The 27,600-nt window shown below is 36.1% G+C and overlaps 1 protein-coding gene and 3 long non-coding RNA genes across 6 annotated transcripts; all 4 read left to right on the top strand.

The window, feature by feature from the left end:
* Window positions 1-2,223: 2,223 nt before the first annotated feature.
* On the top strand, window positions 2,224-7,548 carry LOC110897875. 2 transcript variants are annotated; one of them, XR_002569058.2, is made up of 4 exons: window positions 2,224-2,546; window positions 4,684-4,768; window positions 5,624-5,779; window positions 5,934-6,198. It is a non-coding gene; the product is annotated as an uncharacterized LOC110897875 (long non-coding RNA). The 2 variants fall into 2 exon arrangements; XR_002569057.2 differs by lacking the exons at window positions 2,224-2,546; window positions 4,684-4,768 and adding an exon at window positions 6,966-7,548 and having other exon boundaries at window positions 4,775-5,779; window positions 5,934-6,319.
* Window positions 7,549-8,070: 522 nt separating this feature from the next.
* On the top strand, window positions 8,071-12,024 carry LOC110897876. Of its 2 annotated transcripts, XR_002569060.2 has the most exons (4): window positions 8,071-9,183; window positions 10,510-10,594; window positions 11,450-11,605; window positions 11,760-12,024. It is a non-coding gene; the product is annotated as an uncharacterized LOC110897876 (long non-coding RNA). The 2 variants fall into 2 exon arrangements; XR_002569059.1 differs by lacking the exons at window positions 8,071-9,183; window positions 10,510-10,594 and having other exon boundaries at window positions 10,601-11,605.
* Window positions 12,025-17,906: 5,882 nt separating this feature from the next.
* LOC110897877 lies at window positions 17,907-20,824 on the top strand. The gene is made up of 5 exons (XM_022144607.2): window positions 17,907-18,465; window positions 18,749-18,807; window positions 18,880-19,569; window positions 19,756-19,906; window positions 19,989-20,824. The coding sequence occupies exons 1-5, from the start codon at window positions 18,303-18,305 to the stop codon at window positions 20,513-20,515; spliced, it is 1,590 nt and encodes a 529-aa protein (XP_022000299.1). The 5' UTR covers window positions 17,907-18,302; the 3' UTR covers window positions 20,516-20,824.
* Window positions 20,825-22,828: 2,004 nt separating this feature from the next.
* Window positions 22,829-24,550, top strand: LOC110902665. Its single transcript, XR_002571315.2, has 3 exons — window positions 22,829-22,962; window positions 23,468-23,534; window positions 24,396-24,550. It is a non-coding gene; the product is annotated as an uncharacterized LOC110902665 (long non-coding RNA).
* Window positions 24,551-27,600: the final 3,050 nt, after the last annotated feature.

Below are 27,600 nucleotides of genomic sequence, written 5' to 3'. Positions count from 1 at the left end.
AAGGAGGGATTAACCCTACTTAACTCGACTCGACTCATGGACTAACCTCTCGGTTAACCACTTGTTTATCATTGACTTAACCTCATTTTGAATTTAGCTATATGTTTTCTTTCAATCTTGACTTAACCTCATTTTGAATTTAGCTATAGGTTTTAAATGTAGGATTCGATCTAGATGGTGTTGTGGCTTCAAAATCACAATTTTATTTAGGGTTTGTAATCGATTTTGGTTTCTACATCGGCTTAGTTTGTGTATTTGTGTGTGTTTATTGGGGTTGGTAGTGGAAGACGATAAACAAAGATGAGAAAGAGTATTAGCGATGGTGTATGAGGGTCGTTCGAAAGCATTCAATCATCTTCTAGAATATTCAAACATTAAAACACAAAATAAAAAAATGAGTATTGTCATAAAAAGATGACTAAAAAGTATAAGTTAATATATGAACAAAAAGTTAACATTAAAACTGGAACAATGTGGGGCTAGCTCCCTTATTAGAGACATAAGCTTCTTAGATGAGAGGTCGCAAGTTCAACCTGGGCAAGGATGCGTAGTTTAGAATTATTAATGTAATAAAATAGGAGTAAGCGTTGCTATTAAAAAATATTCAAACATATAAATTTTAAAAGGCTGAATAGAAAATTAGCATATTTATTACGTCATGCCAGCATTTTAATCCCATTCTGAGCAATTTGTGATATGGTGATTTTGCAATGAAATTACGTATCGTTTAATCCCATTTTCTGATGTGAGTTTTACGTTGTATTTTTTCAGAAAGTAATCTTGCATATTAAAGACACAAAGTACAAATATGGTAAATAATATTTAATCAACTATGAACTATCATCTATCATCTGTCTATAAAATTATATAATTTTATAAATAAATTAAATAAAAGAGTAATAAACAATCCAAGTAGATTCTTGTGAGATGAAGTATAGATGCGTATTGAGACAAAACTTGTCCTTGAGGAAATATATTATTATTATCATTATTTTTATTTTATTTTTATTATTACTATTATTATTTAATTTACTCAATTTGCCTACCTCTTTGTCCCTTGTGAAAGATTAGGTATTTGTTAAATTATATAAGAAAACTTTCATCTTTAATTGTGGATTAATTTCATATCTAACAGAGAACGTTATTAAAAATATGAATAAAAAACTTAAATGTTGTTGTATCTTATCGTCCCAGCTATGTGGTCTATCATTTGAGACATTGTCACTCAACCTACTAGAATAATTTCAAACCTAATTTACAAACTTTATTAAATATTGGATTTTTATTTTGTTTTTCATGTATGTATGTATGTATGTATGTATGTATGTATGTTGTTTGTTTTTATTTGATTGAAAGGGATAAAGACGTTTGATGGCTATATTTCAAAAGGTTTTACTAGTTAACTAAATATTGATGTAAGTTTATGCATATCTATAAAGCATAGAAGTTATTAACTTTTTAAACTCACTAATACAAAACAAATGTCACCCTTGTGACTATAGCCATTCTCAACACTAATATAAGTAACTACCAAAATGTCAATGTCAATGTCACATGACAATATGTGATAGAGGGGAGGTTGGGCATACATATCACTAGCCAGCCTATATAATCAAGGACCAAGTTGCTGTGAAAAGAAATGCATATATAGAGAGAGCCATGCCACAACCTGTAATTCTCTCTCAAATTTATATATATATATATAGAGAGAGAGAGAGAGAAAGAGTGAGAGAGAGAGAGGAAGGTTAACCTACAATAGTTCTTAACGTACGACCGGTACGACATATAATTACGCACGTTCATTTGAAAATCACGCACGTTATAAACTCAAAAACCCTAATCACGCATGCCGAAAACATTAATCACGCATGTTGAAAACATTAATCACGCACGTTATACCCATAATCACGCATGCCCCTAACTCCCCAGTTCAAAATCGCATCCCCTGTTCTACGGTCTGATACCATTGTTACTGACCGTTGACTCTAATCGAATCAAAGCTTGGTCATGTTCCTGCATCCTCTGTTCTACGGTCTAAATCAAAGTTTGGTCATGTTCCTTTATCCTCTGTTCTATTGTTTTGATTTCGAGTCGTCGTTTTGATGAAACTTTTCAAAATCAACGATGAATTTGAACCCAATTCGATGAAATTGACCGAAAAATGGCCAATTGGAACTGAAACGAAAAGATAATTGAACCCATTTGGAACCCAATTGTAACACCCCAAAAATGATAAATAATAAATAAAGAAATTAACTTGGTTAATGAAAGTCATGATATAATGATAATTAGTTAAATAAAAAAGGCTAAGTTAAAAACTCTCCCAAAGTGGGAGGGCTAATTGTGTAACTAGTGAATAAAAAGGGTTAATTGAGAAATTAACAAAACAAAAACACAAACACGGTTGTGTTCGTGCGAACCAGGGGAGGAAGAAAGGGGAGCCAAAAACCCTAACTGCTAGATATCAAGAAATTGAAGCCTAAATCACAAGAAAATTCGATGCATGGGTCCTCTTTTTCGAAAATCTAACCCTAACTAATGAAGTGGTGAGTTTAATTTTCTGAAATTATGATTTGTAGAATGAGGGGTTAAACCCAATCTCGATTTCTTGTGTCAAATATGATAAATCTGAGTTAGAATTGCGTTTTAGAACAAGAATCATGCTTGAATTTAGATTGTATGAAAGGTGTAGTAAAAACCCACTTTGTAAAGATTGTGTTATAAATAGGAAGCTTATGATGATTATGATTATGTGATAGTTTGATATATGATTTTGTTTGTAATACTTGAATGCTAGACAAACTGATTTAGGATGAAAAATCTATGTAAATCCGAATGAATATGAATGTTGTATGATGATAAACTAATAAGAATGTGCCTTATAGTCTTGTACCGAATACCATGATTATGACGCTTACAAGGTGTTTGATAAAATGCCTACAAAGTTTGTGTAAAATAGTTACTTTTGACAGCCTTAGATAGTCATCTTGTAAAGGTCGTATCTCATTCGTTATTAGGAGTTAGACAACGAGCCTTATATCGTTGAAAAGGTTATTTCGCATATTACATTTCATATTTGGTCATAAGAGGCTGGTTATGAGATTTAGTGGGTCAAAACAGCATGAAAAGTTAGTAAATTCGTTTTGACAGCAAGCTGTTTGGAAGCATTTCAGCTTCTGTGCTGATTTTGTAAAAATCATATAAAATCATAGTAATGTCCGATTGTTACGATCTTTATATGCTTAGAAAGATCTCTGAGTGTAGATCATTTCATATTTGAACATGAAGAACTGAATCAGAAGATAAATGGGTTAAAATGTGTCGTGAACAGCTGCTGCGCAGAAAGTTGCTGCACATTTTTAGTATAAATATTAAGTAAAAATAGTTGTATTGTTATGCACACTTGTATGAATCATGAACTACTGATTTTAATAAATTATTAGTAAGTTATTTGATTGTTTTCAGAAGGACGTTCGAGATATGGAGGGGTGCTTTGGGTTTGATCTGAGATGGGTTCATGCCAGGCTGGGTGCAGTGGCCAAGGCAAGATTTGATACCCATCATCTCGAGGAGTACGCCCAGACTTCAGCAGCGCTCGAGAAAGCTACAAGTGCATTGGCTCAACTTGAAGGAGAGTTGTCTCGGCGTAGTGAAACTGCTTCTGCCCATTTGGTGAACAACTCTGTTGCTACTAAAATGAAACATTTTCCCCTCGAGGGAGTGGTTATTTTCCCGATGAAATCGAGGGCACAAGTTTTAAATGGGTAGGGAGCTCGGCTGCAGCGCGTTGAGGCACTTCTTCGACGGTTCCCGTACGCCCGGCCTGCCGGCCCGCTCTGAAGAATTCATGGGTCGGCGGGCAGGGCTTCCGCAAGAGCCTCCCCCCTCTTCCCGGTCAAGATAGATGGGAAGGAGGCCTATCAAGGCCATAACCAGTCTCTTTATTTATGTATGTACACCTTTGTTTCAGGGTGGGGCCGGCCTTCCTCCTGCTAATCCGGCCATTTCCGAACCTGTCTTTCTCATCCCATTCAATGGAGGACTTTTCAATTCTTGCGATTCCCAGCCCCCTTAGCTTATTATTTTATATATAGATAGATATCTTATTTATAAAGGTTCAAAAAAGGGGGAGATAGAGAAGAGGAGATTCAGAATAGTCACTCCACTCCATGGATAGTGCACACAGATTCTTCTTTCATTTGCAATTCCTTTCGGGTCGGAAACGTGGGCTGCTGGTGGGGCTGTGCCCCTTCTCCCTCTTCTTCCGCTTTTTAAGTGCCTAAAACACTTACCAACTAGTCTATGCATATGATTGCACCAACGGGTCGAAACGGGTTGTTGATAGAAAATAGTAGAATGGATGTGTAAAAACCAAGGTGTTAAGAAATGGTATGAAATGTTTAATGTATGAAACAAGTTGCCTAACTTAGAGAATGTTATCATTCTAAGTATGGAATTTTGTAAGAATAATGAACATGATGTAAATACATAATTATGCATGCTAGAAGCTCATGTATGACTTTTGTGATGATGGAATGATAAATTGTTAGATTGATTAGCATTGTAGTATTATGATACATGTTGAACTCGTTAAGCGATTGACACGTGAATAGAAGTGTGATTAGTGATGCGTATGATTACGTATACTAACTATTGAATGGATGTAATGGAATGAGATAATAGGAACGTGTCAAGGAGAGCTCAAGCATAGGAGGATAACGGGTCAAGATAAGGCAAGGTGACAAATACACTTATTGGAATACTCAAGGTAAGTGATTTCTATAATCACTTCTTTAGTTGTTTAAGTAATATAATGTTTTAATTATTAAGTTCATATAAAGTTGAGGTTAAATCAATGGATTATTTTGATAAATGCACGAATGGGTCGAATAATTCATAGATGAATAACAAGCCGAATACGTATAAGTTAAGAAATTCCTTAACTCGGATGTTGGACTTCAAGATCACGTGATAGAATATTATATTACAATCATATAGGAAGAAACGTGACGCAAAACGGACGAAAAATGAGAGAGTTGTGTCCGTTTCAGTAAGGATTAATGGCTAGGAAAAGTGCAGAGTTGACACGGCCGGGTGGTGAACTGACACGGCCGGGTGAAGGTTCTGTCAAAAATATTATTTATGTGATTTATGCGCCGTAGGCTTCGGTATATTATCCGTGAACTACGACGGGCCTCCCAAACATGATTTCGAGTGTTTCCTTGACGATTATAAGTTGTAAACCCAAGTCTAAGCCTCATGTAATTTATACAAGAGTGTGATAGATGTATGTAATGAAGTTGGACATGTATTACATGTAAATGTACACAAAAATACGTACGGAACACGTAGGTATGAATACATGATTGTAGGTATGATTAAATGTATATTAGGTATGTAGATGTGTATGATTGTAAGTTTGTATGTGTGCAAGTATGTGCGAATGCATGATTTGGATGCATTTGAGAATTAGCGTTACTAATAATGCCCTTGGGTTTGAAATATAAGTTGATTGGATGCATTTAAATGGTTAACGTCCTTTTTATGAAGATGTAGTAAATGAATATGTTGAGATTACGGGTTTGGCTAACCAAGTTATTATTGAGTATGTTTGAAAGTGCAGGTTATGAATGTCGGACTTTCGAAGTGTTGATATAATAATGAAACGGTTGAATGTTGAAAGGATAATCGGATTGAAGTAACTTATGCGGTTAGAATATGCTATGGACGTTTTAGTTTATACAATATTATATGTTTGGTCGTCACCATCTACTAACAGGTTAGTTGTATGAGAGTATATGTCATACCCATTTAATTGGATAATCGAATGCGTAAGAGAAATGAAAGTACGCACACGAATGGAACTAAAATGACGGTTTTATAAGCAAACAAGTATAATGACTAACTTTTTAAAGCTTTGTTGTTGAATGTAGGTAATTCCTCAATTTTGGCGACTTGGAGAATCGGAGCGAGCGCGTGTTCGTGTTATGCGATACCAAACGCTTCCGCTAGCTTGTTCAAATGTTTTTGATCCAAAATTTGTTGTATTGGTATTTAGTAGTATCTTGTTGAACGAATTGTAGAATTGTATCTAGTTTGTTTATGTTTTAAACAGGGGTATGCTCGTTTTATGGACGGGTCATGCCCGATTTTTTTGTTAAATTATAGTTTGATAATATCACATTTAGGAAGGTGAAATTTTGGGCGTAACAAGTTGGTATCAGAGCCTAGGTTTGAGGGATTCGAGCAAGAGTATCAGTGCTTGAACTCAAACCGATGGCTCGTGCAAAAGTGTGCTCGCTCCGAGATCGCCAATGAGGTAAAATTTTAAATTTTTGATTAATATAAGTATGTATAGTGTGTTACGGTATAAGTTTTAAGGTTCAAGTAGGTTATGGGTGATAAGGCGTGTAAAATAAGAAGTCCCGGGACCCGTGTGGCTGAAAACGGACCCGGTAAATGGTCGGAACACTCAAAAGAAATTCAGCAGCGTTTCAGCAAACGGGAGGCCGTCGCCGACGGGCTCCTGGCCGTCGCCGACGCCCCCTTAGTCCCGACGCCCTAAGTGTCTGCCGACGGGCAAAAGTGGCCGAAGCCACATTCCAGGACCCGTCGCCGACGGGTGTAAGGCCGTCGACGACGGCTTGGGGAGTAACAATCTGCTAAAAAATTTTATTTTAGTATTATTTTCGCGTTTCGAGTTACCGGGTTGTCCGAAGGCCCATTCGAATGTTTATGTAGGGTCCAAATAATGCCTAATAAGATGTATCTAACCACAATTAGTGGTTACGATGGAAAGAAACTTGTAAAGGCCTTGTTTTCGTACTTTGAGTTTCTAAATTGTCTAAAAGCTTAATGAATGTTCGTGTAAGATCTATATAAGGCCTAGTACGACATATGTGACCACGATTAGTGGATAAGATAGACGGAATATGCTAATCATTTACTTATATGCTATTTATAAGGCCAAGAGCACGCGGGTTATGTGAAGGGTAAGCGCAATTGTTCGGAAGGAATGATCCGTGAATGCGGTCTAGGACCGGCATCAAGGCAAGTAATAAGACGAATTGACCCCTGGTACGTATACTCAACGCGTTGATGTATGAAATAGTATAATTAGGCAAGTGAAAGAAAAATCTAAATGAATATAACAACGACATGGTAAAGGAGTTTTAAAAATGTAACACGTGCCGAAACTTAATTCTTCGGGCATAATGTGGCGATTACGCGAAGACACGAAACTAGTACGTGGATTGTGTACCTGGCCAGTACACAAGAAACGTATGACGTTCGTGAGACCGCGATAATTGTTACATGTATGTCCGTTAGAATTGGGTAGCAGGTGGGCGTACGGGTGAAATGAGTAGTAAGACTCTCGGGAGATTGAGAGTACTACGTAAGAGTACAAAATGCAAGTGATAAGAATAACATGTTGAATCCGTAAGAAGTACGGACCAACAATGTATGAATGCAATGCTTGAATCCGCGAGACGGATTCAAGGAATGAAAGATATGAATGCAATGCTTGAATCCGCGAGACGGATTCAAGGAATGAAAGATATGAATGCAATGCTTGAATCCGCGAGACGGATTCAAGGAATGAAAGATATGAATGCAATGCTTGAATCCGCGAGACGGATTCAAGGAATGAAAGATACGAATGCAATGCTTGAATCCGCGAGACGGATTCAAGGAATGAAAGATACGAATGCAATGCTTGAATCCGCGAGACGGATTCAAAGAATGAAAGATATGGATGCAATGCTTGAATCCGCGAGACAGATTCAAGAAATGAAAGGCATGAATGCAATGTTCAAATCCGCGAAGCGGACTTAAGGTATAAAAAGGCGAAAACTAGTCTACATAAGAAGAGTCAATAGTTTGACCATGATTGCGTCAAACAAGTCATATAAGTAAATGTAAAGCAAATGAACAAAGGAATGACAAGAATGAAGATATTCGAATGTGAAGTAATTACGTACCAAACAAATAAATGTTCCTTAAGTGATGTGATTCAGTTTATGCTTGAACTTTTATATATATATATATATATATATATATATGAATATATTTATGCAAATGCGTTTTGTACAAGAATGGTCGAAAGGACAAATGGGTCATACAGGTCAGATGGCGATCGCCATTTGAACTCGGTAGCTAATGTTTTGGTTGTTAAGTTTTATACTCATAAGTAAACTTGATGAATAGACGCGCAATGTCACTAACCGGAAAGGAATGATTACCGTAAAGTATGGATAATGAATCAATGGAATTTACTTCCGTCAGGTACGTATAAAAAGGGTTGTAACTTTAGTATGAGGTTATGACTCGACTAGAGAGGGATGCGTCAGAATAGAATATGTGTATACAAAACCGTAATGAAAAATGTGAAGTGAACTTCTAAATGTTCGTAATGATCATCGAGTGGTATTGAACCTGAATGCTCATAACTGTGGAAATTCTGATAGAATATAAGAGACGACAAGTATCGTTAAGAAATGCTAACTTTGATGCTCGGCTTGTTGGCCATGTTCATTTGAACAACATATTGTAGGAAAGATACGCATGGCACGTATAACAATAGTAACCATGGAAATGAATAAAATAATGATGACTAGGGATTGGTTATCGCAAGAAAATTTAAAATCTTGATAAGTATGAACAATACGTTAGGATGCTAGTTTCAAATTGTGGACTATGGGATGTGTGATTAGTCAATTTCTCACAACATTCTTATGTAAGTCGTCCAATGTAACTTGAATGAGTGGATGAACGAAGAATAAGACTAGACGGGTTGTAGAAGAAAAGAAAGAGGTTTCGGGGACGAAACCTTCTTTAAGGGGGGTAGACTTGTAACACCCCAAAAATGATAAATAATAAATAAAGAAATTAACTTGGTTAATGAAAGTCATGATATAATGATAATTAGTTAAATAAAAAAGGCTAAGTTAAAAACTCTCCCAAAGTGGGAGGGCTAATTGTGTAACTAGTGAATAAAAAGGGTTAATTGAGAAATTAACAAAACAAAAACACAAACACGGTTGTGTTCGTGCGAACCAGGGGAGGAAGAAAGGGGAGCCAAAAACCCTAACTGCTAGATATCAAGAAATTGAAGCCTAAATCACAAGAAAATTCGATGCATGGGTCCTCTTTTTCGAAAATCTAACCCTAACTAATGAAGTGGTGAGTTTAATTTTCTGAAATTATGATTTGTAGAATGAGGGGTTAAACCCAATCTCGATTTCTTGTGTCAAATATGATAAATCTGAGTTAGAATTGCGTTTTAGAACAAGAATCATTCTTGAATTTAGATTGTATGAAAGGTGTAGTAAAAACCCACTTTGTAAAGATTGTGTTATGAATAGGAAGCTTATGATGATTATGATTATGTGATAGTTTGATATATGATTTTGTTTGTAATACTTGAATGCTAGACAAACTGATTTAGGATAAAAAATCTATGTAAATCCGAATGAATATGAATGTTGTATGATGATAAACTAATAAGAATGTGCCTTATAGTCTTGTACCGAATACCATGATTATGATGCTTACAAGGTGTTTGATAAAATGCCTACAAAGTTTGTGTAAAATAGTTACTTTTGACAGCCTTAGATAGTCATCTTGTAAAGGTCGTATCTCATTCGTTATTAGGAGTTAGAAAACGAGCCTTATATCGTTGAAAAGGTTATTTCGCATATTACATTTCATATTTGGTCATAAGAGGCTGGTTATGAGATTTAGTGGGTCAAAACAGCATGAAAAGTTAGTAAATTCGTTTTGACAGCAAGCTGTTTGGAAGCATTTCAGCTTCTGTGCTGATTTTGTAAAAATCATATAAAATCATAGGAATGTCCGATTGTTACGATCTTTATATGCTTAGAAAGATCTCTGAGTGTAGATCATTTCATATTTGAACATGAAGAACTGAATCAGAAGATAAATGGGTTAAAATGTGTCGTGAACAGCTGCTGCGCAGAAAGTTGCTGCACATTTTTAGTATAAATATTAAGTAAAAATAGTTGTATTGTTATGCACACTTGTATGAATCATGAACTACTGATTTTAATAAATTATTAGTAAGTTATTTGATTGTTTTAAGTGCCTAAAACACTTACCAACTAGTCTATGCATATGATTGCACCAACGGGTCGAAACGGGTTGTTGATAGAAAATAGTAGAATGGATGTGTAAAAACCAAGGTGTTAAGAAATGGTATGAAATGTTTAATGTATGAAACAAGTTGCCTAACTTAGAGAATGTTATCATTCTAAGTATGGAATTTTGTAAGAATAATGAACATGATGTAAATACATAATTATGCATGCTAGAAGCTCATGTATGACTTTTGTGATGATGGAATGATAAATTGTTAGATTGATTAGCATTGTAGTATTATGATACATGTTGAACTCGTTAAGCGATTGACACGTGAATAGAAGTGTGATTAGTGATGCGTATGATTACGTATACTAACTATTGAATGGATGTAATGGAATGAGATAATAGGAACGTGTCAAGGAGAGCTCAAGCATAGGAGGATAACGGGTCAAGATAAGGCAAGGTGACAAATACACTTATTGGAATACTCAAGGTAAGTGATTTCTATAATCACTTCTTTAGTTGTTTAAGTAATATAATGTTTTAATTATTAAGTTCATATAAAGTTGAGGTTAAATCAATGGATTATTTTGATAAATGCACGAATGGGTCGAATAATTCATAGATGAATAACAAGCCGAATACGTATAAGTTAAGAAATTCCTTAACTCGGATGTTGGACTTCAAGATCACGTGATAGAATATTATATTACAATCATATAGGAAGAAACGTGACGCAAAACGGACGAAAAATGAGAGAGTTGTGTCCGTTTCAGTAAGGATTAATGGCTAGGAAAAGTGCAGAGTTGACATGGCCTGGTGGTGAACTGACACGGCCGGGTGAAGGTTCTGTCAAAAATATTATTTATGTGATTTATGCGCCGTAGGCTTCGGTATATTATCCGTGAACTACGACGGGCTTCCCAAACATGATTTCGAGTGTTTCCTTGACGATTATAAGTTGTAAACCCAAGTCTAAGCCTCATGTAATTTATACAAGAGTGTGATAGATGTATGTAATGAAGTTGGACATGTATTACATGTAAATGTACACAAAAATACGTATGGAACACGTAGGTATGAATACATGATTGTAGGTATGATTAAATGTATATTAGGTATGTAGATGTGTATGATTGTAAGTTTGTATGTGTGCAAGTATGTGCGAATGCATGATTTGGATGCATTTGAGAATTAGCGTTACTAATAATGCCCTTGGGTTTGAAATATAAGTTGATTGGATGCATTTAAATGGTTAACGTCCTTTTTATGAAGATGTAGTAAATGAATATGTTGAGATTACGGGTTTGGCTAACCAAGTTATTATTGAGTATGTTTGAAAGTGCAGGTTATGAATGTCGGACTTTCGAAGTGTTGATATAATAATGAAACGGTTGAATGTTGAAAGGATAATCGGATTGAAGTAACTTATGCGGTTAGAATATGCTATGGACGTTTTAGTTTATACAATATTATATGTTTGGTCGTCACCATCTACTAACAGGTTAGTTGTATGAGAGTATATGTCATACCCATTTAATTGGATAATCGAATGCGTAAGAGAAATGAAAGTACGCACACGAATGGAACTAAAATGACGGTTTTATAAGCAAACAAGTATAATGACTAACTTTTTAAAGCTTTGTTGTTGAATGTAGGTAATTCCTCAATTTTGGCGACTTGGAGAATCGGAGCGAGCGCGTGTTCGTGTTATGCGATACCAAACGCTTCCGCTAGCTTGTTCAAATGTTTTTGATCCAAAATTTGTTGTATTGGTATTTAGTAGTATCTTGTTGAACGAATTGTAGAATTGTATCTAGTTTGTTTATGTTTTAAACAGGGGTATGCTCGTTTTATGGACGGGTCATGCCCGATTTTTTTGTTAAATTATAGTTTGATAATATCACATTTAGGAAGGTGAAATTTTGGGCGTAACACCAATTCGAGTCGTGATTTTGATGAAACTTTTCATAATCACGCACGTTGGTCGTACGCGTCTTACGTTAACCTTAATTGAATTTTACACTTTATATATATATATATGTGTGTGTGTGTGTGGAAGGGTTTAAAGAAATTGTCCCCCGCTCTAATTAGTTTGGCATAAACTATAATTCATGTGCTAAAAAGAGTTTATAAGTGATTAGAGGTCTAAGCATAGACATCGTGGATTGAAGATTCGGTTAATCGATTTGGCCTCACCAAGTCTAACTTGATTTTAGTTTAAGCTATCATATCATTTTGACATCACGCTATCAAAACTTATTCCATCGTCAACTCTACAAATTCAGCAATAAGGACTTGAAATTTTGGTGTGAGACGACTATAGTCACCTATATATTTCACTAAAATAACACGTATCACATTTGTGTTTTTTGTATTATGTTGCAATAAATGGATCGATGTAATTTGTTCAAACTTGAAGTTAGGGTTGCTTAAGTTGAGACAAGAGTAACAATGTTAGTGTCGTCACAATGATTAAACTTTATAACCAAGTTCCGACATTAGAATAAGTAGGAGAGAGAGAGAGTGCAGGTGTACATCGAGTGCATACATTTACTTTGAAACCGAATATTTATAGGCAAATGATTTGGTAACTTTTACATGCGTTATTGACCGCGGGGAGTGGTATCGTTTGTTGGGGCGGGGAAAGCCAACCAACGCTGGCTAGCCCATTCCGTGGCAGCGTTGGCTTGGGTTGCCCAGCCAGCGTTGCTATGAAGCCCGGCGTGGGACGGAGTGGGAAGATGACTTGGCTGGCTACCATTGGCTGAGGAATATGACCGTTGGGCTAGCCGTTGGCTAACGGCTATTAAAAAAATCTTTATTTCATAATCTATATATATCAAACAATACTTACCATTTTTACTACCAAAAAATTCAAAAACAACTACCAACCTCCAATGGATTCTTCAAGTTCAAGCGATTCGTATGAAAGATTTCTTTTGTCATCCTCATCTGACGACGGAGCGGAAATATTATTATCAACAGTGGCGATGGTCGTGAAAGCTATTGTTGAAGATTCAGATGAAAGGACTTCCCACCCGAACCAAAACAGAGGAAGTACATAGAGAGGGAATGCGAAACCGCAAACGATTTGCTGGTAAGAGATTATTTCTCATCCGAACCAACGTATGATCATAACATGTTTAGGCGTCGTTTTCATATGAGTAAAATTTATTTTTAAGAATATCCAAGAATTTAGAGGATAATTATCCTTATGTCCAACGAAGACCCGATGCACGTGGTAAGATCAGATTTACCATGTGGCAAAAGATCACGACCGCCCTAAGACAATTGACTTACGACAATAGTTCCGACGTAATGGATAACTATTTAAAAATTTCGTCATGAGTGGCTAGGGAAAGTCTTCACAATTTTTGTGCGTGTATCATGGAACTATATATGAAAAGATATTTGAGAAAACCAACGTTTAGTGATATCCAACAACTTTTGGAACATCACGCTGAATATCCTGGTCTCCCCGGGATGATAGATAGTTTAGATTGTATCAATGGGAGTGGGAACTTTGTCCAACTGCATGGCAAAGATCTCACACAAGCGGATATCATGGAATGTCGACTATGATGCTTGAAGCTATTGCATCACAAGATCTTTCGATCTGGCATGCATTCTTTGGTATGCCAGGTTCACATAACGATATAAACATTATACATCACCCCCCCCCCCCCTTTTCAATGATCTAATAAATGGTGTTGGACCAAAAGGAACATTTATTGTAAATGGCGTTGAATACAAGCCTGGGTACTATCTTGTTGATGGAATTTATCCTGAGTGGGTTGTTTTTGTGAAATCATTTTCAAGAGAGGGAACCCTAGATCCTAAAAGAATAAAGTTTAACAAAGTTCAGATGGCGGCACGCAAAGACACTGAGCGAGCATTTGGTGTTTTGCAGAAAAGGTGGCGCATTTTGAGCATGCCGTGTAGGTTGTATGAAAAAGATCAAATAAGAAACGTGATGTACGCGTGCATCATTCTACACAACATGATTTTAGAGGATGAAGGACGCGCAACAATTGAATACTATGGCGAGGAGACCGCAACAAATAACGTAGAAATTAGCATGGTTGCAAAAGTCGCTAGGCGCTCACTAGTCGGTCGACCGGGGAGTTGAGAGTACTCAACCTATGCGGAGAGTACTTGGGGAGTACTCGGACATGTTAAATTATAAAGAAATTAGATTTTGAATATTAAATATATGTCAAATAGCATAAATTTACTAATATCTATAACAAAATACGTGAAAAGAATATTCATTCTTTAATATTCTTTAATATGATAGGCATAAAAATTATGTTGTATTATTTTTTTAAGTCAAACTCGGCCAAGTTGACCTACGAGATACGATTTTGGCCGAGGTTGACAGTGTTTGACCGATTCCAAGTAATTAGGCGGAGTCAAAGAAAGTCGCCTCGGCAGCCTACCTTGTAGCGACTACTCGGGGAGTACTCGGCCTTGGAAACCTTGTTTTACAACCATGGAAATTAGTAACGAAGAGAGATCGCAAAACCAAAATCTAATTGAGTCAAGACAAATAAGTTCAAACCTTCGAGCTGATTTGGTACAACATGTTTCGACACTTCCTAGATTCGACTCAACGGAAGATGAAGATGGAGATGAAGATGATTGATTTTTTTTTGTTGTAATGTATTATTTTATTGTAGTTTTTTTTCTTAATCGGAGTTTTTAAAAATTATATTTAGTTAATAGAAATTTTAAATAGTTTAAAAAAAATATAAGAAATGCCACATGGCTGGCCACGCCATGCCACACCAAGCTAGCAGTCCCGTCACGCCGCACCATCCATGTGGCCCCACCAGCTGCCACTTGTCGCTTAATGCCCAAACCCAAGGCCCCCCCCCCCCCCCCCCCCCCCGCAGTCTTATTGTGGTTGTTGTAGTGATGAAGTGGTGCCTCGTCACATTCTCTTTTCTTTCATGCGGTCATTTTGATTCGAGATATGGTTCTATGGTTCTCCAGATAAACCGTGGATCTTGTACTATTCTCATACGAGTCTCCATTGCAATGCCAGACTACATTTAAGACTTGTGTGATTATATCTTGACCTCTAAAGCTACACTCTCGAGTTTGATTGTGCACTTTTCTTATCCGTATTCATTCTTCACATCTCTTGACCAACACATTGGTCACGACAATTATATCATCTAAACTCAAGCCAACGCTTTTTTCTAACATGTTTGCGTTTGTCACTCATAAGTACTACTCGCTCGAGAGAGATGTAAGTAGTACACAAAAGTTGGGATAAACGTATTTTTCGACTTTTGTTTGTATGTTAATTTTAGATACAAGTGTGTACAAGATCTAACTACAATATCTCTTTCGTTTTCGAAAGAAAAAGAGAGCCTATAACTCAGCTAAGAACAGTCAAAGACGTTAAGATGACCAATTCAACTTCTTTAATTTATTAAATATTAATATAATCTAAATGCATTATTAATGTGTTTCAGGTCTCTCCAAATTAAACCACCTGTTATACTATGGGCATTAAAAAATGGGAATATAAAATGTATGGTTGATCGATGATATCATAGTCACGGGTCCATATTTATTAAATTAATAATATAAGTTAATTATTATTTTATAAAAAGATTTGAGAATACTAATTTCAGGGAAAAATACAGAGTATAAATTAAAAATAGTTTTGCAAAAAAGGACATGAATTTGTCCCCTTCTATCAATTTGGATGAACTGTCTAGTTTTTTTGTGGTGAAAGCTAAACCTCTTGTTTGTATCTTGGCTTGTAAGTCATTGATTGACTGTTTCCACTTACTCACATTATTTACAACTTTAACACAAGCAACAAAATGTCTTTTTCTTTAACTAAGATAAGACTTGTGTAAAAAGATCCTAAAGTTAAAATGAGTTTCAATGGTTCTAATTGCATTGTTTTCTTATATTTGAAGGGTAAAGTTCTTGTACAAATAATCTTAACATACTAAACATACAAATTGAAGGAAAACTCAAAAAGACAAGGTGGCATTTTTGTAATTATCAATAACTATCAAAGTTACTCTACAAAGATACCTAAAAAAACCTAACCACTCCCCCCACCTCCAAAAAAAACCTAAACCCCCCACCCCCCCCACCCCCCAAAAACCTAAAAAAACCTAACCCCCCCCCCCCACACCCCCAAAAACCTAAAAAAAAAACCTAACCCCCCCCCCCCCACCCAAGCTAAAATGCTAAAAACTAAACCCCCCAAAAAACCTAAAAAAATCTAAAAAATAAAAAAAACACACAAATTATTTTATTTTATTTTTTTAACATTTTTTATTAAAAAATCGCTACTTTTAGTGGCAGCCAAAAAAAAAATTTTTTTTTTTTGCTAACGAAATGTAGCGATTTTTTAATAAAAAATGTTAAAAAAAAATTTGTGTTTTTTTAGGTATTTTTGGTTGTAACTTTGATAGTTGGTGGTAATTACAAAAATGCCACCTTGTCTTTTTGGGTTTTCCTTCAATTTATATGGTTAGTATGTTAAGATTATTTGTATTTGATCTTTTGCCTACATTTGAATTGTAAATAAAAAGTTTATCAGTTGAGAAGTGATGTAGTTTAATCCCCAATCTCAACATGCAGTCTTGGATCAGTTTGGTTAGATTATCATCCGAGTTTGTTGTTGTATGAGTTCGATTTAACTCTCACCGTAGGCTGATGTTTTTCGGTTAGGGTGAACATGATTTAACGTTGTGAGAGAATGATACATCAGTTTGAATAAAAATGCTATCGTAAACCGTAAAAGTAATTATTGACTAGGGTGTTGTTTGTTTCTTAAGAGGTAAAATGACTACAGTCTACGGACCATATATGTAGAAGAAGAGGTGGACCAAACATCTGCAGTATGTAGACTTCTAAAATAAATTGGTGGTGTACGCTCGGTAGTGGTGGGTGATGGTGGACGGTGGGCGGTGGACGGCGGTGGTGGGTGGTGGACGGTGGTGGTGGTGATGGACGGTGGTGGGTGGTGGACGGTGATGGTGCTTAACCATCTGCAGACCTTTGAAGATCTTAGAAGTGGTTGGGCCAAGTTTGCACCAAGAAGAGCACGCGCAGACGTTTTTTAATAAAACGTCTTCGGAAAAACAAACAGTCTGCAAATGACAATGTTTGCGCGTGGTCTGTGCGGCGCAGACAGAAGAGGCTGCGCAGATCTTTTTTAGAAAAACAAACACCACCTAAGTTGCTTTACCATCCTCCCTCATGCGGAGACAATTGTAATGATAAAAAGCTTGGACCAATGAGTGGTAAATCGAAAAGAACTAACGAAACTGGTCCTCTAATTGGTTAAAATATCGGCAATCAATATTGTTGCAGGAAATACCTCAACGAAATACAACTAATTTCAAAATTTTATGCGACTCTAAGCTTCCATAGGTGGACATAAACATAACTATAATCCAACAAAGTGTTGCGTATGGTCTAAGACACGCAATTCAACCTCGATGCTTGACTAAGAATAAGAAACACACAATATGTAGTGGTAGGGAAACGATCACCGTGACACCAACCCAATCCATGTAGACCAAGTATGAACGAAACACATTAAGTCAAAATCCATTCGAACTAGTTCTCCGTAGATACATTTAATAGCAATTAAGACACTTCTCCGTTATTACTTTTCCAAAATAAAGTTTAAAACCTTACTTACGACATATGTAATCTCCAAACAACCTTAGTAACACTATATACAACCTTATTAAGAGTGGTCCGTTAACGATTCAAATTTACAGTTAAAAAAAATATATATTAATGGAAAGAACACCCATGCTTCTGAATTCTGATTTCATCGGTCCATAACATAAAAGTAAACCAAAGCCAAGAATATTGAGCATTAAAATTTGTACTTTTCCTCTTTGTTTCTTCTTCTCTCTCTCTCTCTTGTCATAAATTTCTTCCATCTTCTAAGGCTTACCCTGAGCAACAGGGTCCTCTTTCATCACCATCATCATCATCCTCATCATTACCATTATCACCACCCAAAACCTCATTAATCATTTCTATATCTTCACCTGCATCATTTATTTCATCAACTTATTAACTTCATTTTCTGGGTTCATACAGTTTTGTATCAAACTGTTCAAAAGTCAACTCATTTCACTGTTACATATCAAGAATTGTGTATAATTTGAGTTTCTTGATTGTAAAGATAGTTTTTTTTTACTATGGAAAGAAAAGCTCCTCCTATAGTTGAACAGAATCAAATTGGTTGTGTATGGAAATTTAGTGGTATGTTTGACTTTGACCACCACCTCCACCACCACCGCCATGGCCGGTCTCGCCGGAAACTTATGTCAGATGAGAGTCATAGGAGCAAAAGTGTTTCAGGTGAGATGTTATCTATATGCTATTGGTGAAGTTACACTATGTTAGTCGGTTTGACTATTGAAGTCAAACTGATCTTTGTAAAAGCTTACATTTTTTTAGATTATGAGGATTTTTTGAGAAAATCTCGATGACCCAATTGAGTACTGGTTTAATGCTTCAATATGAAAATTTTTTTACACAATTTGTGAAGGAAATGATATACAATTTTGAATTTGGAAAGTTCATGTGTTGACCTAAAAAGTCAAACTGAATGTTGGAATACTGATTAGTGATTCACCTGCAGGACCTGAAAGGAGCCAAGTACAAATGCTGACCTTTGATGAACAACTTAAAAGCATCAATGTAAGTACAATATTTTAGTTTTGATATTTAAAAACTGAATTAGAATTTGAAAATAGTGTTCTTGTTGCTTAGATTGAATCGAAGAAGGAAACCGCAAGTGTAAACCGAGTAGATCACTCAGGAGAGGATGATGAGGTCTTTAAGAACACCATGGAGAAATCTTTTTGGAAAAAGATAACATCTCGATACGAAAACCCGAATAAGAAAAAGGAAAACACTAAGATTGTAGATACAATTGTTGTTTTGAGGCCTACTCGACGTGTTGTAGAATCCGCGGTTGATTTAGGATGTCATTGCTCGTATTTGCACTCGCGTCACGGCTCAACAAGCAAGCAACAGATCGTTAAAAGCGCGCCCCCAGTCTCGTTCAATGATGTTAGGAAAAAATTAAAAAACTCAAAGAAGTTGAAGAGCATACAAAAGATGAAATCTAGTGGTGAACTTGATGGAAATGGTTCTAAAATCTTGAAGCAACGCGAACCAGAAGTCTTTGTAGAAGCAAAAAGGCACCTAGCCGAACGGTTAAGGCTAATGGCTCATGGTGCGGGCCTAGGTGAGCCTTCGGGATCTTCAAGTAAACGAGTCTCGAGAACCTTGGAGAGGGTACTACTATCGTCTCCTAAACACGAGTCAATGGCTAGTTTTGGGCGTGAACCGGAAGGAACCCATAGTGCAAGAAGTTTGCAGAAGACGTTGAGTGGCTCGAGCCGGTTGAACCTAGACTCAAACCCACAAAACGGGTCCATTGAAAGATCTCAACTAGTAAGTTTAACATTAACTTTTCTTGTGTTACATGCGTTTGTTATCTGTTATAGTTATTATTATTCGATTAGTGAGTTTAACATTAACTTTTATCGTCAATACAGTTTTTCATTTCTTTTTCAATGCTTTCATCGTGGATATAACTAAGATCCGCCATTAATTTTCTGTGAACATTTTATGCTACAGGAATTTTCTTTAGATGTTTCTTCACCGAAAGCCGATGGTAAATCAGAAAACATGGATCACGATCGATTCAGAGAGAATCCGAGCCCTGTTTCTGTTCTTGAATCATTTTTCTCGGACAATACTTGCAGTCCAACAAGCACCGTTGAATCCGGTATGCATTGATTTCAAATCATAAAGCTTTTTCTAAACCTTTGTAAGCAAATCATTAACATTTACTATCCAATCATCACCAGTTGAGCTTCAAATGCAACCGCATCGTCTGGATTTCGAAGAACACTCGTCACAAACTTCATCTCCACCACGACACACCGGTTTAGTTTCATTTGCATACGATCGAGGGTTCATTTCATCATATGTTAGTGATATCTACCAAGTTTCTCAGTCAAACTGGGATGACTTTTTAGCAAACGATTATCCGTTGGAACCATCGTGTGACCATAACAAACTCCTCCTCCTCCATGATTGTGTAAAGGAAGTCTTGGTTAGTGTACATTCGCGGACGACATTTATCAGCTCGAAGATTCAACCGTTCTCATTGGAAAAAGATGTGGTCAACGAGGTTATTGAACGAGTTGACTGGCATAACGGTCAACCCGCGGGTCCACGAACGCTAGATCATGTTGTCAAGCGGGATATAATGAAATGTGGACAATGGATAGACACTGTATCAGATGAGAATGATATAGTGTTTGAAGTTGTAGATGAAACTCTACAAGAACTGATCATGGAAGCCGTGTTGACTTTTGGTTTCACCTGTTGATCGGCTCGAAGCTCATGGACATCATGGTTCAGGTTCTCAGGCGGGTGCCGCTTAGCCGAACCCACGAACCCCACATGGATTAGTTGTTTATGTGTTAGTATTATAGATAGAGGTTGTAGTTTTGGTCATTTTTTGTGGGATATAACTATATTTGGCCTGTTTGTGTAAATGAGATGATAGGGTGTGTAAATGAGATTATAGGGTGGCAAACTCGTAATATTCTTTAAATTGGAACTTGTTGCTCGCTTACCTGCGATATTGATGTAACTCGGCCAGTTCATATATATAATAGTTTGTGATTTTGTTAAATTGGAACTATATTTAATTTTATTAATAATTTATGTTATAGAAACGTTTGCATAATAATTTTATATTTACAAATGTTTATATAAACGATTGCTTGCGTATACAGGTATACACGGTAATGAAATGATTGAAAACTACATGAAACCTCCTCCACATGCATGATGCATCAATTAATTGGAAAAAATTTCCATTTTAGTCCCTAAAGTTTGTCTAAAATTACCATTTTAGTTTAAATAGTTTTTTCTTCTCATTTTAGTCCAAATAGTTTTGTTTTCCGTCATTTTAGTCCCTTACTTTTGTCATTTTTTGACATTTTCATCGACCACAACCACCACCTGTCCACCTCCCACCACCCACCCCATCACAACCTTCTATCATCGCCACCACCTGTCTGCACCGTCACCACCCACCCACCCCACCACCACCACCACCCACCATTTCACCACCGGCCACTTTTCCCCCATCCACGTCATCAACCAAAATCACCGCCATCATCGTAAAACCAACAACAACCGCCATCATCTTCACTGTAAACCAGTACAACACCATCCCCATATCATCGTACCTGCAAAAAAAAAGAAGGAAAAATTTGGTTTGACCAAAATTCACCTAAGTTAACTAAATCTTCTGAATAGAGTTAGTGGGTTGGATGAAAATGACAAAAAATGACAAGAGTCAGAGACTAAAATGACAGAAAACAAAACTATTTGAACTAAAATAGCAAAAGAAAACTATTTAGACTAAAGTGTCAATTTTAGTCAAGCATAGGGGACTAAAATGACAATTTCCTTTTGGCAATTTTAAATTGAACCGACTCAATCTTCACACTTGAACTGTACAAGACTAACAACCTTGAGGAGACATAGACAAACATATTATCTTGAGAAATCTAATAAATATATTATCTTTAAACGCTTTTCTTTTTCTATTTTCTATTTTCTATTATTAAACACTCATCTTTCATAAAATTATAGATAATTATAGTTACATTTTATCCCTTTATAAAAAAACTAACTCTCTCCTCTCTGATTTTTAAACGGTCATAATCTTTTGGTATGTTAATATATATTTTTTTTAAATTCCATCATACGAGTATTTTATTTTTTTTAATTTAAGTTTAGTATTGCTACAGTTTTTTTAATTAAAAAATTGATATGTTACATAATTAACAGTGTCTAGTGAGTAATAACTGAATTGTTAACCTGAAACCGAACCGAAATCAACCAAAAATTGAGTTAACTGAAAACCGATTAACCGAAACCTGAATTAACCAAAACGGTTATCGATTTTTTGTACCCTCATATAACCAAAATTAATTAAACCGAGCTATTCATATTTTCATATATTTCAAGCTTTTACACCTTCAGTTCATGTAATTCATATTTATACCCCCATTTTATGTATTTATACCTCTATTTCATGAACCTATACATCCATTTCATGTATCTATACCTAAATTTCATGTATTTCTAATCAAAAGTTTTAGCCCAAGTTTGGTTTTGGCTATTAACCGAAATTAAATGAATCAAACCAAAAAAATGTCAATCTAACTGAATAAACCTAACCGATAAACTCAAAACGGATTGGTTAATAAAATAGACTAATAGATGACCTCGAGTTCGGTTGAGGATAATAATCTAACCAACCGAACAATGCACACTGTTGCAATGTTTATGTTTCCCACTGCATCGCGGGCACACCTATCGGTCTTTAACCCAAACCGGTTATCGGTTGTAACACCCCGAAATTTTAAATATTTTATTTTTAAACTAAATAGCGGTATTAGTCAAGATAAAATAACTAGGAATGAATAACCTAGTTAGTTAGTGTCTCGACATAATAAAACAAATATGGTTATGGGTCTTGTAGTAACACATGAATGAATTAAAAAGCCTAAATTATAAACTATATAAAAGTTGAGGGGCTTATGTGTAGAACTTGAAACTTAACTTAAATAAAAACAAAATAACACACACCAAACACACACAAAGGTGTGTCTGGTCGATCAAACAACAGGGGCGAACAAGAGCTCCCCCACCAAACCCTAACTTGTGCCAAATTGATCAAATTGGAGGCTCAAATCAGTTCCAAACCGATTTTCAAGCATGAAATTGTGATCTCCTCTGAAAAGGGATCATAAGGTATGTAATTTCCATGGAAAAACTTGATCCAAATTTCTGAGTGAATTCAAGAAATTCAGAATTGATGTTGCATGTTAGTTGTTTGGAATGAAATAGTGTCTAGGGATAAACTCTAGACAATTACTTGTTGAAATTTTGCCTATTTCTTGTGAAATCTATAATCACCATTGAAAGTGATAGGTGGGTTTTTGTAGAAGCATGTTGAACACTAGGATTATCATGTTATCTTAGTATAATTTGAGTTCTATGAAACAAGTTCAGATTTGAGTAATATGAAAATTGATGTGAATTAGCCTAAATTGATATTTATCTTGGCTAAATAACAAGTGTTGAACTTCATTATGAATTGTGAGAAATTATGCCCTTAAGGTGTTTGTAAAAATGCTAAAAGAGGATTAAAAAAAACTGGAAATTTGAGCTAAAATGCGTGTTTGTATAATTATGGCAAATTATGCGTATTATGTAAACAAAAGAGTTCTAAACGGGTTGTGATTTAACTCTATAGGAAAAGAAACCGGAGCGTCAAGTGGACAAGCCGGTGGTGACGCGTGCTTGAAAGGGGTGCTTGAAAGGTACGTGACTTGTTGTCTCGTTACATTTATATTGATAAACCTAATTGTAGATATGTTTAATATTGATATGGCGAAAATGATGGCGTTTGGTATGTCCATGAAGTGGTGTAACTCACTCGACATCCAAACGGGTCAAACAAGTTGAGTTGTAAATGTCGAAGTCAATGACCATCACTCGTTGATTGGTCAGAAACAAAGCATAAGCCGTGAAGCGGACACGCTAACTAGATGCAAAAACATGAACCCTTAGGATTAAAACTCGGAACTTTTACTTGTCAAACGATTTAAGAAAGCATGTTTAATCCTTGAAACAAGATTGATAGTTACGGCATAAGCAACCCACGAGTGGGAAGCGAAACGCCATAATTGGTAAAAACGGAAATAGGTGAAATGGCCTAAAAACATGAGATGACAACAAAACAAGTTGTTGAATTTGTAGACATACGGGTCGAATAAACAAGGAATCGGATTATAAGCTGATTGTTCTTAACTGAAAATTTACGTGAATTAAGTTTATAAAAGCATCCATAATTAAATTACGGTCGCGTAGGAAAAAGAATCACCTAAAACGGACTTACGAGTCAAAAGTTATGTTGATTTAAAGTTTAAAACGTTAAGATTTGGTGCTGAACTGATACACAGCTCCAACAAGCAACAATCTGTCGAAATCACGCCATGGCGCGACGCCACGACCTCCCTCGCGTGACGCGACGGCGGTGGCGTGACGCCACGGCCTCCCTCGCGCGACGCCAGCATCCAGAACCGAGATTTTCTTGTTTTTTTGATACTTTGAGTATGGAACTTGCTTATACTTGGTGTTTAAAGTGTCAAACTAATATTTTTAAATGGTTTTGACCGTAGGTGAAGATGGACCTAAGCCGGATGGTGATCAAGCAATTAACAAGAACCGAATGCACCAAATGAAGCTTCCGCATTTTGTTTATGTGAAAGCACCGGATCGATGACATATGTCAAACATTGCACTTGATTCAAGACATGAAGAACAAAATATGAAGAACATGATAGAAAGATGTAGAAGATGAACTCTTTATTATGAATCAGTCATCACAGATTAGACAAACCAAAGGAGTATCCATCATCTACAAGCTGGTTTAGATCACAAAGATCTAAACCCTAGCTTTCTCTCACTAACACATAGTCTCTCTCTCTCTAGAATTCACACAGAAGGATGAACGAGTGGGAGAGGTGCACCCAGCTACAAGAGTTGCACACAGCTTTCTCTAAATCGTTGCCCTAATCTACACAATACACACATATATATAGGCTAGGGACTAAACCTCGGACAAACCAATTCTACACCAAAACTCAGACAAAAGTTCTCCCTAGGAACTTCTTGGGACAAATTGTCCCTAGGAACTTCTTGGGACAAATTGTCCCTAGGAACTTCTTGGGACCAACTTTACATAAAACTCTGACTAAGAAATTCCTTCCAAAACTTGGACAAATTGTCCCTAGGAACTTCTTGGGACTAACTTTCAAGACATGTACACTAAAGACCCTAACAATTGGAAGGCATGCACTTTTCACCCAAAGTGCATTAACAACTCCCCCTTGATCAATGCAGGTCTTCATGTGGTCTTGAATTCTTCGTTATGGTTGACTTTAACTTGGACTTCTGCTTTGGTTGACCAGAACTGATAAGCGACAGTTACCCGGCAGTAGGGGTGAGCAAAAGGGAAAACCCGACCCGACCCGACCATTACCCGACCCGACCCGAGAACCGATTAAACATAAAATACAGAACCGATTCACTACCCAAAATATAGGGTCGGTTCCGGTCATAGGTCCAAATCGGGTTTCACCATGAAAAAACCCGAGAACCGACCCGACCCGACCCTATTTTATATGAAAAATCGGAACCGATTTAAATACCTAGGTACTTGGGTTCGGGTCGGGTTGGGTATTTTTCGGTTCGGTTCTCGGTTATTTTCGGTTCGGACCTAAACTTGCTCACCCCTACCCGGCAGGAACTGCACTTACAGTTTATTTTGTTTTAGAAACATGTGAACACTTGAAACTATGTTTTTAAAGTTAACTAGTAGCATGATGACTACAATATTAAGACCTTGTAGGGTCTTAAAATCATGAAAAATTTTTGTAAACTCGCAAATTTTGTACTAAATGCAAGTTATATATTATTAATTCTGTTAGTTCAAGTTGGGTCTTACAAGTTGGTAATCAGAGCTCAAGGTTGTTAACAAAATGTGTTCGGTTCAAGCTTGATCAAGCATCCGGTAAGAGTTAATTGTTTTAAGTAGATTTAGAGAATATAGAAATGAAACATGAATTAATATGCAGGAAAAGAGTGTGTAAGCTCACTCAAACACGGGAAATGGATGAAACAAGAACGGTTGAATCAAGTTACGAACTTGATTAAATCAAAACAAGTAAATCATATGTTATAAATGAAATGTTTAACCGTTAATGTAAACATTTCAGTATTAGAGATGACTAATGAAGGCAATAATGATGATACGGTGCCGAAAGTCACCGAATAGATGAAAGAAATGCCCGGTGTAACCGAGGGTGAATTAGCATCTCAATTAACTAAAGAGATGGAAGCTAAAATTTCTAAGGAAATTGGAAAGGCAATAGAAGCCAGTCTACCGCAATTTGCCGAGAGACTACAACCCACAATTTTGATAGCAGTAGAGGATATGATAACTGAAATAAAAGATAGTCTCTCACAAGAAAAAGATGACGGGAGTGGGTCGGATGTGGACCCAAGACCCGTAAAGAAATCAAAGCTTGATACCCCAAAAGAGAAGGCAAGGTCATCCCACATGACAGCCGCAGAGGCTAAAGCTGAACCTGACGTCATTTCAGGTATGCTTCTTGTAAATTAAAGTATAGCACAAAGATTATTTCGATACGAGTGCAAATAATAGTTGTATATGGGCGTATATAGGGGTGTTCAAAAAAATCCGAATCCGAAATATCCGAAAACCCGTATCCGAAATATCCGAAATTTCGGATATCCGAAAATCGGATAATCCGAAGTTTCGGATTCGGATTCGGATGTGAGTTTTTGAAAATTTCGGATAATCGGATTATCCGATATCCGAAATATTATATTGTTATTTTTGAAATATTAAATTAAATATATATAACATAGATGTGCTGGCCCTAACTTTATCACCCCTCCTGTACCAACCACGCCTCCACTCCCTCTCCATTCAACCTTCATCCTCTGAATCATAGTCTAACCCTTCAATCATATCCTAATCGCTGCACCCTTAATCAACCTTCTTCGCACCATAATCGTCTTCTAAACATTGAAGTTTGCAGGCCGTCATCAACCATCTTCGCACCAGCAACTAATTGTCTACCCAGGACAGCCACCAAATCTCCTATTCCAGTCTCGTGGGGTTTGCGCCGTCTCCGTAATGGATCCAAATTTGAAATATAATAAAAATACTTGTGAATTTTTTAATGGATCCAGATCTAAAATTTATGTGATTTTGTTGCCATTTTGTTTTCAAGATTATCTATGATTTGGTATGTTGCCATAGGTAGGATATAATTTCCTATGTATGCTTTTAATTTCAATTAATATGATTTCGTTGGCATTTATTTTGCAAAATCAGAAGATGAATAGATCAAAGAAAACAATAAATTTTGTTTGTATTTGAATGTAGGAAACATTTTTATATTTTTTTTGGATTTTTTATTTCGGATATCCGTTTTAATATCCGAATCCGTATCCGAAATTTCGGATATCCGAAATTCGGATATCCGAACTTTCGGATACGGATTCGGATATTAAAATCCACTATCCGAAATTTCGGATATCCGAAAACCGGATAATCCGAATTTGAACACCCCTAGGCGTATATGAGTAGAGAGAGACGAGTAAACTTTGTAACAGAAATATATATATATATATATATATATATATATATATATATATATATATATATATATATATATATATATATATATATATATATATATATATATAAAAGCATAAACAGAAATGCTCATGTAAAAAAATCGAGGCAAAAGTAATCATGATAAATATTGCCATGGGAAAGGGTTCGTGCAC

The sequence above is a fragment of the Helianthus annuus genome, chromosome 13 (assembly GCF_002127325.2).
Source record: "Helianthus annuus cultivar XRQ/B chromosome 13, HanXRQr2.0-SUNRISE, whole genome shotgun sequence".
Classification (NCBI taxonomy): Eukaryota; Viridiplantae; Streptophyta; class Magnoliopsida; order Asterales; family Asteraceae; genus Helianthus; species Helianthus annuus.
This window is presented reverse-complemented; position numbering and strand designations above follow the sequence as displayed.